Genomic DNA, 13,500 nt, shown 5'->3' with positions numbered 1-13,500 from the left:
AAATTTTACCAGTAAGAACTCACGACACAATGTGCGCAATGTGGCACTGCGCATCTCTGATGTCACTTCCAGATCGGGTTATTTAGCCATTGTAATGGCGTTGGTTGTACGTTAATGCTTTTCGGTTCATTTTTTGTCGGGGAATATTTGTATATTTCTTCTAGAAATACATTTGATTATACTTACAATATCCTCCTATTAGTACTGGCTTCATAGTAATAGTTTGAAATCGGTGTACAGAAGTACATACTACTGGAGGATTTCACAATGGGAATTGGGAATAGGGCGTTGCACAATCGCACCCTATACCATGTTAATTTTTAGTATTGTAGTTTATATCGAAAGTTACTAGTACCAGTTTTTAGATAACATACTGTATTAATTTTGTGCAGGAACATTTGTGTTCTTTTATTACTATGTGGGTATTGCTTAGGGCGCAGAGGAACTGCTTGTTTTATTGATGTTAGACTAGACTGTTAAAAATTATGCTGATATCAGTTCAGTGTCTGGAGTAATCTTCTAAATAATATTAAAATGGTAAGTTATTTACTGGTTGTAGTTAGGCCTAAGTTAAGTCCAAAAAAAAATCGTTAAATTTTGTGAGGATTATTAGGCTGGAATAGGCCTTCATAGTTTCGTCGACGTGTAATAGTCGCCATTTTGCATTCACGTAGCACTGCACTGCCTGCGCCTAGATTGATACTTGCGCTTACGTTGTGAAGTTTTATTTTGGAAATTTACTATATTAAAAGCAAATTAATTTCTGAACTATTATGCTTACTTGCTAAATAGTATTTTTAGTGCACCTAGTGGTTGACCTATTCGGAGTAAACCTTTTCCGCGGTTGGGGCAGCTGAGAAAGAAAACTGCCGCATCATGGCGACTGTATTACTATTCTAGAGAGTACTTTATTTACATTTAGGAGTAATTATAAGTTAAAATTTTCGTTATGGTAAGCCGTGCCTATATGTAAATTAAGCTCTTGTTTATATATTTTTAGTTCATCTTTATACAAGATAATGTTACACTTTTCAATTTCTAGGGATATGCGTATTCAGACAAAATTGAAATTAATCTGCAGTGCGAGATAGATGTGTTTATTTGGTGTCGTAGTTTTGCATTTTGTTTTATAGTTTTTTACTTGACAAGTTGTGTTTTCTAATGGTTGATCAACTTGCTGAAACTTTGCATATGATTAAATGTGATTTTTAATAATGCTTTACTACTGAGATATAGATATCACTCGTATCCTTTTTACAACTTGAAAATTAATAGTTAGAAATTTTTGTTGATCGTTCTATACTCGTGGTTATTGCAACTTTGAGGTTTTATAGGTGTAACTGAATGTTGAACAGAAAAAATTGTGTAATTTTCAGAAAATGTAACTATGTGAAGTGTGTTAAATACGTTGAATTTGAGCGTCTTGAGGAAAAGTTAAATTATGTTTTTTTTTTATATTAAGAGAATATATTAGCCATATTTTGTTGCCAACAAAAATTTTCTAAAGTAGTAATAAATATTTTGTGTACATATGTCTTTTCCCCTACACCATTTATCAGGTTTACTTTGGTTCATTTCTTTGTTGCATATTAATTTTGTTTTTGTTAATGTAATGTCCATTGTTGATAATGGTTTGTTTCATCATATTTGTATTTCTCATCAAAATTTAGAAAGCTAAGCAGAATTGTTACGTACAGTAAGAACTGATGGCTAGAATGGTTTCTTCTTACCTAGGACATGTAATTTTTCATTTTCTCCTCCTTTGAACTTTGAAATGCAAACACTGCTTCAGACACATCAGATAGAATTTTAAAATTGCTGTGTCTTTATTAAACTTAGAAAAGTATAAATGCCAAAAAAATTGGAGTAGGCTATTTTTAATTTTGGTTTGTATGGTTTTTAGGTATTTCTGTATTTAAAGTCTTGTGATAAAATTACTTATCAAGGTTTGGTAATTGACTTTCTTGACAGATGCATGAACTTGTATAAGAAAACTAATTGTAATGGAAACATAGTTACTTCTAAATATCAATAGATTATCCGAAAGAAAAGTAATTGTCCAAAAAAAAATTATTTATTTATTCAAAATTTTATCAAATTTTTCCGATGACTAGTAATTATAATACCACATTTTAAATACTTTGGCACCTTTTGCATAAGCACATTGGGACACTATTTTAGTGCCATTATTTTAAAAGATTTTATTTTTGTACTTTATTTTAAAAGAGGAAATTATGTGTCTTAGAATGAATCATGGTGTTTCAAGCAGAATAGAACTCTAATGAGAATTAAGCTTTCAGTGGTTGGACTAAATTAAAAGATGTTATTAAATTTTTGATTTTGTGAAAAATTTAATATCACTAGAATCATGCAATATTTGTTGCCTTTAATTATTTTTTTCCATAAATATATGACTAGTACACATGATATTGAGATGTGTTGTAAAATTCATTAAAACTGAAGCCATTGGTACTTTGAAAAATACTTTGTACTTAGTATTAACACCACCCCAGCTACAGTTTTATTTAAAAACAAAGTAGTCAATCGGATTTCGGTGGAAAATGAACAGTCTCTTTATTAATTTTAATAAATGGTTATTTATATTTATTTATTTTATAAATATAATTTAACCTACGCTCGCTAACCTTGACTAATTAACACTGTAATTTTTTGAATATTTATTTAATAAATTCAGTAATTATTGCAATTATTTAAATCAAAACACTCCTGTTAATTAGTCAAGGTTAACGAGCGTAGGTTAAGTTTGGTTAAATTATATTTATAATATAAATAACCATTTATTAAAATTAATAAAAAGACTGTTTTGAATCTGTGTTAAACTCTATATCGGCCCATTTTCCAATGAAATCCGATTGACTACTTTGTTTTTAAATAAAGCTGTAGCTGTGGTGGTGTTAATACGTAAGTACCAATGCCTTGAATTTTGGTTTTCCCAACATTTTTGTTCCCTAAATTTTGAACTTGAATAATTAATTACATTTTTAATAAGTAACCCTTTTGTCCACAGACTTTGTCTTTAAATAATGTGGTTACCAGATTAGTTAACTGGGAAATTTTTACATTGTGAGATTTTTGCTTCTTTATTTCTAATGTAATCTCATTTTGTTGCAGTTCTAATAGTTAGTAGTATGCAGTGTTAATATGTTGTAACAAGCCAATTGATTCTTTGTGAGTGCTTGTAAATTAAGTCCTCAATGTTGCCAATTTAACTGCAGGAAGATCTTCCTTCTGGATGGTTTTTATGGAATTAAATTAATTTTCTGGATTGTGATGTAAAAAACAACTGTGTTAGAATAGTATATAAGGCTTAAAACTAGGTGTACCTTTTAGTGTGTGTTTTCCAAGAAAGACCTATATAATGCATGTGTTAAACAACAACCTATTATTGTTCTTTATCAGAGTTATTAGTGTTGGTTGATGCTGTTTACATGAGCTAAATAATCTAATATTTTAATTACCCATTTCTAATTTTTTATTGTGTTCATTTTCTTTACTAATTATTCAGTGCTGTTGTTGATTGAACTTCTTTGTGGTGCTGCTAGAAGTATTTATCAAATTAAGAAACATATTACTTGTTTGATAGTTCAATCTGTTGTTAAATTGTGACAAATTAAGAACTTAATGAAGCTTTCATTAAATTATTATTTTTGCAACATAATGTTGCATTTCCTACTTTTTCAAATGGTTATATAATTTTTGAGATATTACACAGTTGAATAATAATTTATATTTCACACCTGAAATAACTCCAAAATGTGTACTTTTGATTTTTCATACCACATTTTCTTAGTTATTTTTTTTTTCTCTAAATTATTTGTTTAGTTATTTGTTTTACTTACATGTTTTTAAGAGACTATTTCCTTTTTTACAATTATATAACGAAAATTTATTGGAAGAAAATTATTTATATATATATATATATATATTCTCCAACCAGTTTTCCAGCTATTGCTTGGTGTGTGTGTGTGTAGGCAAAATGCAGTTATCACTACTGGCTTGCCAGGCCTGATGTAGCTGCAGTATAAGTAAATTCCTGAGGTGTGCAAACCACTAAAGAATAACGGTATCCACAATCTAGTATTCAAATCCGTATAAAAGCAACTGCCTATACAAGGACATGAACTTTTGAACTCTTGACTTTGAAAACCAGCCGATTTTGTGATAAGTTTAACCACTAGAATAACCCGACAAGTTAATTATGATGAACATAATTTTATAAAAATCTAAATTAACAGTATTCTACAGAATACAGTGTGAAAGCATGTAACAGAAATCTTTGAATGGAATGTTGTAAATATTGGGAAAATGTTTCACTAAGCTGGTGAAAAATTTGTGTATTTTTTAGGTGTTAATCTCTACAAAACTGTTATAAAATGTATTGAAAGAAATTGTTAAAGGAACATGAAGTTTTGGATCTAGGACCATTAAAATATTTAATGTACTGCTTAATCATTTTATTGTATCCCATTGTATCATCTCATCACCTAAAGAATTTAAAATCGGTATTTTCTACCATTTTTTAGTTGTATTTGTAAAACCATGTAATTCTTTGATCTGCATGGTATACAGTTTGTTACAATATACAATAATAGTATGTGTGGTATATAGTTTGAATCTACATAGTATGTTTTGTTACCTTCATTTTTGTTTTAAATTTATGAATAATAAAATAAAAGGATATTGCTAAACACACATTTATTTATTTAATATTTCAGCTTTAGTGAGGCAATTAAAAGGAGAAATCACTTTTAAACATGTCAGTTCTTTCCCTTTTCTGATAGATGCACAGTAACTAAGAAAAATCCCTAACAGATGTGTATTAAGCAATATATTTTATCTGGTATCATTTTCATCAGTTTAAAATAATGATAAAGGAAACAAAACTTGTCTTTTGCATGTGCATCATATAGTACAATCTGTAATATGATTTTCAAATAGAATATCGGTTTAATACAACACTATCAAGGTTGCTGCTGTTAGTATGAATAAAATATCCACAAACTTGATTTTTTCTTCAATTTTAACTAAAATTTTATGCTTCTATAACTAATTTTTAATGAGATTTTCAATTTGCAATTGTACTTTTTGAAATATTCAAAGATAAATTTGAGGCCAATTTCTATCTTTGGGAATAACTAGACATATGTTTCTCAATTTTATGCACGCATAAATGTGTAATATCTATGTGTGTGTGTATATATCACACATTTTTGTTCATATTTTACTTATAGTAGCTATTTAATTTACTTATATCAGATTTTTATTGAACAACTTAAAACATAATGCAGTTGTACAACTAGATTTGTGGAATATAGAAAGTTCACTAACTCAAGTAGTATAAGAATACTGTTATTTTTAAAATCCTAAGCCTAAATTGTTAAGTCTAAAACAGCAAAAATAAAATTGTTAAAGCAGCATTAAATGTTTTGTCAGAAGAAAGGTGAGCTTCGGGCCAAGTGGTAAAAATATTTTTTGCTCTTAGACACAATATTTATATTTCAAGGACACAACTAACAGTAAATAATATTTCTTTTGTTTTTAAGCCAATGAATAACTTTGTTTAGTAAATATAGACTTTGTGTACAAGTGGTTGTAAATTGAGGGTCTTCTGTATTTTCTTCATACTTTTACCATTTTTCTTTTTCTTTTTTTTTGTGCTTTTAAAAAACTGCTTTCATTTTGTAAAAAAGAAAGGGGTTTTCTTAAGGTACATACATTGAAGTTGTGAAAAATTTTTCTGCTGTATTAAAAGTTTGTTAGGTGGTATACCTTTTTATGTATAAAAAAATCTGATGTGGACACCACATGACTTCTATTAAATTACATATACACATTTTATAAAATGGAAAAGTATATAAAATTTTTTCATTAAATAACTATGATTATTTTTTTTTGTTGTTGAATTATCTATTGTAAAACTTTTTACAATCGCAGGTGTGATTTACAATTATTAATAAATCAATGTAGTTAAATTTAAAAAAATAAAACAGAAATGAAGTCGAATTTGAACAGATGTGTGCGACTTCCCCCTGTAAGATCAAAATATTTCATTAATTAAAATTTTATTTCGCTATATCTCTGGAACCAATGAAAATAAGTACCACTTAGAATATATCATTGAAAAGCTCTAGGGCTTATTAGTGTAGTTAAAAAGTTCAAAATCCCAATTTTTCAGATTTTAGGCTTTTTTTTGACAGTTTTAATAAAGTTGATTGCATTCCAAAGGGAATGTGCACAACTAGATTTTACAACAGTCCTAAATCCAAAATTTCAACATCCTACAGCTAATCGTTTTTGAGTTAATGCAAGACATATGTACAGATGTCATGCCAAAACTAGTCAAAATAGATTCAAGAACAGTCAAAATAAATATTTTTGTTGAAATCTGAAAACTGAAATTTTTCAAGATCACAATACTTCCTTTACTTCATGCAAGGAAGTAAAAACTTTCAATAAATAGTCAGTATTGGTTATTAAATATGGAGAATAATGATTACTCTTACGATAAGCTAATAGCTTGTGATAGCTTATTTTAATCAGTTTCAAGTCAGATTGAGCATATAATAATTTAGGGGAAAATATGATTATTGTAGTAACCTTTTTGAAGATAAATGTGTTTTCCAGACAACTTAAGAAAAAATTTATTTTTGTTCTGTTTTTATTCAGTTGAATGCATTTAATCAATAGAATATGTTTTAAGTTTTAGAGATTGGTTTTACATGTTAGATAAGAGAATTGTAAATAAAGTAATGAAACTAGTTTTTTTGGCAGCAGTGGCAACACTAAAGTTACTAGTAAACATATGGTTATATGAACAGCTCATTTATATTGGGTATTAATATTTTTAGTCTATTGTTGCTGTGCGAGATGTAAACATTTTTTTTTAACAAGTTTTTGTTCTACATTAAAAAAAATGAGTGATGATACTGATTATGAGCAATGTTGTGCTATCAAGTTTTGTGGTCAAATTTTGAGAATGTTACTGAAACCTTTTCGAAATTGAAAAGGACGCATGGAGATGACACTCTGTCACAAGCCCAAGTTTTTAGCTGGTTTAAACCATTTTTAGATGGTCGGGAATCAGTTGCAAACGATCCATTCTCAGGAAGACTGTTAATGTCAAAAAGTGACGACAGTGTTGAGCGAATCAGAGACTTATATGGTGTGACTGGCTATTAACTGTCAGAATGATTGCAGAACAATAGAATTTGAACCATACCAGTCTATCAAATTTTGACAAACAAATTGGACATAGAAAAGTTTGTGCAAAATTTGTCCCCAAAACCTCACTGTTAAAACAGAAAAACAACAGGGTAGAAGTGTGCCACAATCTTGTAGAGCAAAGTGAGACTGATCCTGATTTTCAAAAAAAATTTTATTACTGGTAATGAATCTTGATATTTGAGTATGACTGAGAAAAAAAATTGCCAGAGCAAGCGAGTTGTGGCACACTTCACCACATCGCAAAAAAGTAAAAATTAGCAAATCAAAAACAAAATCATGCTAATTTGTTTCTTCGATAGAAATGGCATTGCCCATAAGGAGTTTTGTGTACAGGACAAGCTGTAAATCAATATGTTTACCAAGAAATTCTTGAAAGACTGCAAAAAAGAGTTGCCCACATGAGACTAGCCATCAAAAACAACTGGATGCTGTATCATGACAATGCACCTTATTACACTGCACTCAATTAAAGAATTTTTGGCAGAGAAAAACATTTTTGTAGTTCCTTAACGGCCAAAATATACCTCAAAGGACACCATTTTGGAACAGTAGAAAACATAAAAAAAATTAACATATCTGAAGGATATAGTTTCTGAGTTCTAACGTTGCTATGAAGAGTGGGAAAACCGTTAGAAGTGTTGTGTGGCTTCCCAAGGTATTTTGAAGGCGAGTCCATGTATAATTGGGTTGTAAATAAAAGGTTTTTCTGAACCAATCCCAATACTTTATTTTACAGACCTTATATATACATTATTACAGAATAACATAATTAGTTCTGAAAAATAATTACTGCATTTTAAATTCTTCAATTCACTCAAACTAATTAAAAACTATTCTTATAAAAAAAAGTATTAAATTGTATTGAAAGAAAATCTTATCAAATTAATCTTTTACCACATTCACAGTTATAAACAAGGTTTGTTATACTTGAAGGTCATTCTGTTTTTTGGACTAGCTGATTTGTAGTGGTCCATTATCCAATTTTTTATTTAGATTGTGGAAGTTATAATAATGTTCCTGTTTTTAAGATAAAAATTCAAACAAAATTACACTGATCTTATAAAGCATATGCAAACTGAAGGAAACAGCTCAATTAAGTGATTGAAAATTTAACTTAGGAAAACAAAATCTCAACTTTAGAAGGCTCTTAATGTAATAGTTGACATAAAAATCTGCTAATTCAAAGATCAAAAAATCTTAATTCAAAATTTGCTAATGAACAACTTAAATAAGACAAATAAAAATCTCAAATTTTAATGAAAGCAATTGATATTTGTAGTTAATGAGTGAAAATTTGATAAAGTTCTGTGTTAACATGAAATATATAAGATTTCTTTTCAACCTTATTTTTAAAATGTTTAATAGATAAAATTAAAATATTTGTAATTTTTAAAATAGTGTAGATCAGATTAGAGTTAACTCTTTGTAATATATTTATTTCAACAAAAATAACAATCATACCAGTAGGCTTAATAGGAATAAATTGAAACATTTAAAATATTTTTATTAGATATAAACAGTTTGTTTATACAACTTTAACTTTTTCTCAACTTAAATTTAAACCTACAGAGATTTCAGCAACATCATGTCGCCCAAAGCTCATGTCTGAACAGTAGCTTTTTTCCTTAGAATTTTCCCATGTGGTCCGAGCTTAGTAGGACATTTATTCTCTGCGTGAATAGTTACGTTTTGTAAATAATAGTATTTTGTCAAAATGAGTTCTTCATAATGTTATTTGTGGGTTGATGAACTTGTCATAAATTTATCAGCCTGTTTTCCAAACTAGTTTTCAACAAGTGAATTTGAAGAATTGTTAAAAATCATGGCACATGAAAAAAGTATTCAAAACCATAAGAATAAATATCTTGCAAAAATATAATTTTAGAAGACACTACTGATCTGTAACAAATTCATTAAAAATCCTATTAGAAATTAAGAAATATAGTATTCCATATAATTAAACTCAAAATTTTGTACTGAAGAAAGGACAGCTGAAATTGATGTAAACTTCATTCAAGGAACTAATGAAGAGATTAAAATAAGTTTAGCCACTGTGAATAGTGTACGTGAATCTACTTTCACAAACACTTTTTCTTATCTAGCTTCTAAGATAGTAAAATTAAGACATTGTGTCAGTTTGGCCTAAAACAGATTTCTCCTCCAATAAAAATAAAAAAATATCAGCTGAATGTAAAAATTTATTAAAAATTTACTACTAGGGAGTTAATGAAAACACAAGGTATATATGATGATGCTATTGAATTTTATCAGGAACATAGAGAATAATTGATTATGGCATAGTAAAAAATACTGCTCATCAGTGGGGTATAAAAACAATACTAATATGTCTATTTTAAATAAACCCTTGTGTTTGTTTAAACCCTGGCAAAAAGCACTGTCTGTGCTTTATGCCTGGTGCATCTGGATTATGTTGTTTAATACCAGTGGAGTATTAAAATAACTATGAACAAATCAAAATCTAATCCTAATTAGGTTTCCTTTAAACTCTGAAATAGTGAACGCTTGTGTTTTATGTGTTCAATGAATATCAGTCCTGTCCAAAAAAAAAGTCATTTGATCCTCTTAACACATGATCACTTCTGACCATTTACATCACATATTACTACTGCTGAATGTACTTTTAAAAAATATCTGTTGCTTCTGATGTAAGAAGATATTTTGTGATTGTGCACATAGCCAGTATGAAAATTAAAAAATTACCAAAAAAGCTTTGTAGACGTTTACTACCTCTTAAAGTGATGTTGAAGCCAGTAGAACTTTATTAGTTCTTCCCATGAAAAAGTGACTGATGAGATGAAGGGATCTGATACTAGTAAGAAAATTTTATAGATTGTACCCCCCACACCCTATAAAATCTTGGTATTTATGTATTCCATCTACAGTGGTCATTGGTAACAGTACTTTCATTTATTCCAGAGTTTATATTTTCATTTTAAAACAAAGAAATCATAGTCAGCATTAGTAGTGAACAGGTAAAGTAGAGATATAGATGAAGAAAAAATTCCAAGCACCAATTAAATAAATTATGAAAAATAATCCTAGAATTCACCACCAATGTCGTCCTTTAACTGATTACGATGAATTTTGTATATAAATAACTTTTATAATTCAGGTACATCTTAAACAGCAACAAAAGAAGCTTTCATTTTGAATATAGTTCATGTTAAAAATATAAAACTTGATTGTGTAATTTTTACCTTGGTATGGTTAATGGAAAGTTATTAATACATTTTCAACAATTTTATATTTTGGAACTTTTGCGTATCTGTAATATTAGCTGTATCTCAGGTTACCAGATTTTAATGACTACAAATATAAACTTGGTTTTGTGAAAATTTGAAATTTTTAAATGTCCCTTTTGAGTTATTTCAGTTTGTATATAATATTTTACACAAATTAATTTTTTTTTGTTTTTAGAGGCTTAAGTAAGGATATGATTTCCAAATCTCAAGCTTATCCTGGAAGTAGTCTCAAATGAAGCCCATACAAAAAAAAATTGAAAGCAAGTTTATTTTTACTAAAAATATTTAGTTTCAAATCTGAAATTTTATATTTTTAACAAATTAGATTTTCAATTAATTATTTGAGTTATTTCCTTCAGTAAGCTAAAATGTTCTCTGTGCATAAATATAATTTTATGAGATTAATTTTATTTTTGATTTTTTTTTTAAAAACAAATGTGTTCAGCAAACATTTTTTTTTAAATTGGGTGATACATGTATTATAAATGGCTGTTCAAAAAAGAAACATTTTAAAAATAAAATGAATCCAGTTTTCAACTCCAAATGCGGTAAAATCTATTTAGGTGTAGCTTTGGTAATTTTTATTTATAGTAATTGTGTTTAGATTCATTTGCAACTTATATATATGTATGTTTAATTTGAATATTTAATTCTTTGTTTCAGCCACGAATTGATCCATTGCAGCTGCTCAAAATTTTGAGTGTTTTATTAACACCAAATGGAGGGATTAAAAGCAAAGAAGAAGTGTCCAGATTAGCCAGGTATTGTTGAATTCTTTTCCCATTATAAACAGATTTAATTTAATTTAATAGCAGTAATAGTCTTAAAAACTTAACTGTTAGATCAATATTTTAAATTCATAAATTCATTTATGTATTGAATAGAACTGATACTGACAATGTGTCAGTATTAAATAGAGCGTCATTTCTATTCTGTTAAATATCAGATTTCTGAGATAGATGTGACTGGGCAAGAGCAGTAATAATTACTAGTTCTTTAATTCTTCTATTTTTACTGTAAAAGTGAATGCTGGTGAATGGTATTGTTAGTACAGAATACTAGTACAGTTAGTTAAGCATATATTGCATTGTAAGAGAGAGGAATGTCAGTTATTGTTTTTTTTTTCATTTGAATTGCTTTGATTAAGCTCAAGTGATATAATTTATAATGCTAATAGTTCACCATATATTTTATGGATGTGTCTTTAGTACCATTGCAGTGGAGATTTGAACTAATAATAGTTGCCAAATTTAAGGTATCAATATCAAAATTGAGTATTTTTTTTATTGGGTTTTTGGTTCCATTTTCTAATTATGTTTTGAGTTAGCTCTATATTCTGCTTGGAATCTTATCCTTTTTAATATTACTTTTTTAGTGTTCAAATTTGGCTTGGTAGGTTGAATCAGTAAATATAACAACTTAAACCACTTTACTCCGTACTTTCAATTTCACTTATTTTGTAGATTAACTATGTCATATTGCCTTATAAGATTGCTTATAAAATTTTGAGTTAACGGCATGTAGATGATAAATAAACTTCCTTTTTTTAAAAAAGAGCTTGTCCTATCTTGTATCTTTTCATTTATTTGTTTTTATTGTAGATTTCAGTTCAAATTATGATTCTAAAAGTAATTTTGGTAGTTAGATTTGTGTAATTTCATTATGATTAAGACACTGCTTATGATTTTATACAGATGGACACAGGTTAAGGAATATAACTTAGTTTTTTAAGGACTTAGCTTCATTACCAATTTTTCTAGTTATGATACTCTTCATCTGAAATTAGAGGGATAGCTTTTTACTAATGTATACAGAGATGTCCCTGTGTTAAATAGTAAGGAAGTCACTTGCAGGACTAAATATTACTCAATTTCAGTGGGCTTTCTGTTCTGGTATGCATGAAATGTGTTTGGCTTTGTAAAACCAATGGGAAACTAGTTCATTCCTCATTTTATTTATTAATGGCATGGATTAGCTGTTTTGACAGTTATTTTTAAAAATTAAGACATTTGACCTAGAAACAAACAAACTTAACCTCTAAAAATTTTAGAAATGTTTTAACAAGGGATAGGCTGGAAGAAATATATTAAAACTATTTTTTAAACACTAATCAGTTAGATTCATAAATAAGGAAGTTAACAAGGAAACCTATTAAAACACTAGAAAATTTACAATTTTCTTTTTCTGTACTTCCTTTATTTCCAAATTAATCTAAAAATCTATGTACAGCCATGTTCTAATTTATTCATCCTAAATAAATATCTCAAATTTATTAGATTGTTGAAATGGTTGGTGAATTGTTTTTGCAGTATATAGTTAAGTTATGGCTAGTTTTTTTAGTTCTCCAATATGCCTTCATTCTTTCACTGTGCCCTTCCTTTCTTCCTATCATTTTAGTTTAGCACGTTTTCTTCTGAATCTGTTTGAATTCTAAGATATTTTTCCAAAGCACTCTTATACCTTAAAAGTCTGTTATGTTTGTTTGCTACTCTTAGATCCTCTTCAACTTGTTTGATAACCACTGATGTTTGTCTTGTCACCATTTGTATCTTAATTTATAAATGCGGATTTTTTGTTTGTTCCCGTTTCACATTTTCTGCTGTCTTTTTCTGGACTAATTTGTTAGTTTTAATATTGTTTTTGCTTTTTAATAGTATCTTTCTTTTGTGTTTTGTCTCTATTTAGTTGATTTTTCACTTAATAAAAGTTCTTAGTTTCCGAAAGCAGCTGTCCAATATAAAAATGTTGAGAAATAGGTACAATAATTTAATTATATTGTATTACATAATCTCTTATGGAAAAATTTTACTTGCTGGAATGTTAGTTAATGTTAACACCAGTTTCTCCAAATTTATTTCACCTATGTACGCATGAGTTTAGTTTGTGTATCATGATTCAGCTGGATTAACTTCTGTGAAACCCCTGAAGATTTTAGCAATTTTTAATGAGTTTGTTGGTTTTTCTAATTATTTAAAAAGTAACATGCTTTTTG

At 28.2% G+C, this 13,500-nt stretch overlaps 1 protein-coding gene across 2 annotated transcripts in view; it reads left to right on the top strand.

Moving 5' to 3' along the window:
* Positions 1-82: 82 nt before the first annotated feature.
* The window catches only part of LOC142318800 (uncharacterized), a 115,601-nt gene continuing 102,183 nt past the window's right edge, over positions 83-13,500 (top strand). Inside the window, exons 1-2 of one of the 2 annotated variants that reach the window (XM_075355296.1) lie at positions 83-537; positions 11,172-11,269. In XM_075355296.1, coding sequence (XP_075211411.1) covers positions 535-537; positions 11,172-11,269 — 101 coding nt within the window. In that variant the 5' untranslated portion in view covers positions 83-534. Of the gene's footprint in view, positions 538-681; positions 953-11,171; positions 11,270-13,500 lie in introns of those variants that run through there. The other variant, XM_075355297.1, reaches the window with a different exon arrangement.

This window comes from Lycorma delicatula, chromosome 2 (assembly GCF_047948215.1).
Source record: "Lycorma delicatula isolate Av1 chromosome 2, ASM4794821v1, whole genome shotgun sequence".
In the NCBI taxonomy this organism is placed as follows: Eukaryota; Metazoa; Arthropoda; class Insecta; order Hemiptera; family Fulgoridae; genus Lycorma; species Lycorma delicatula.
The sequence above is the reverse complement of the archived record's forward strand: the minus strand, read 5'-3'. Positions and strand labels throughout refer to the sequence as shown.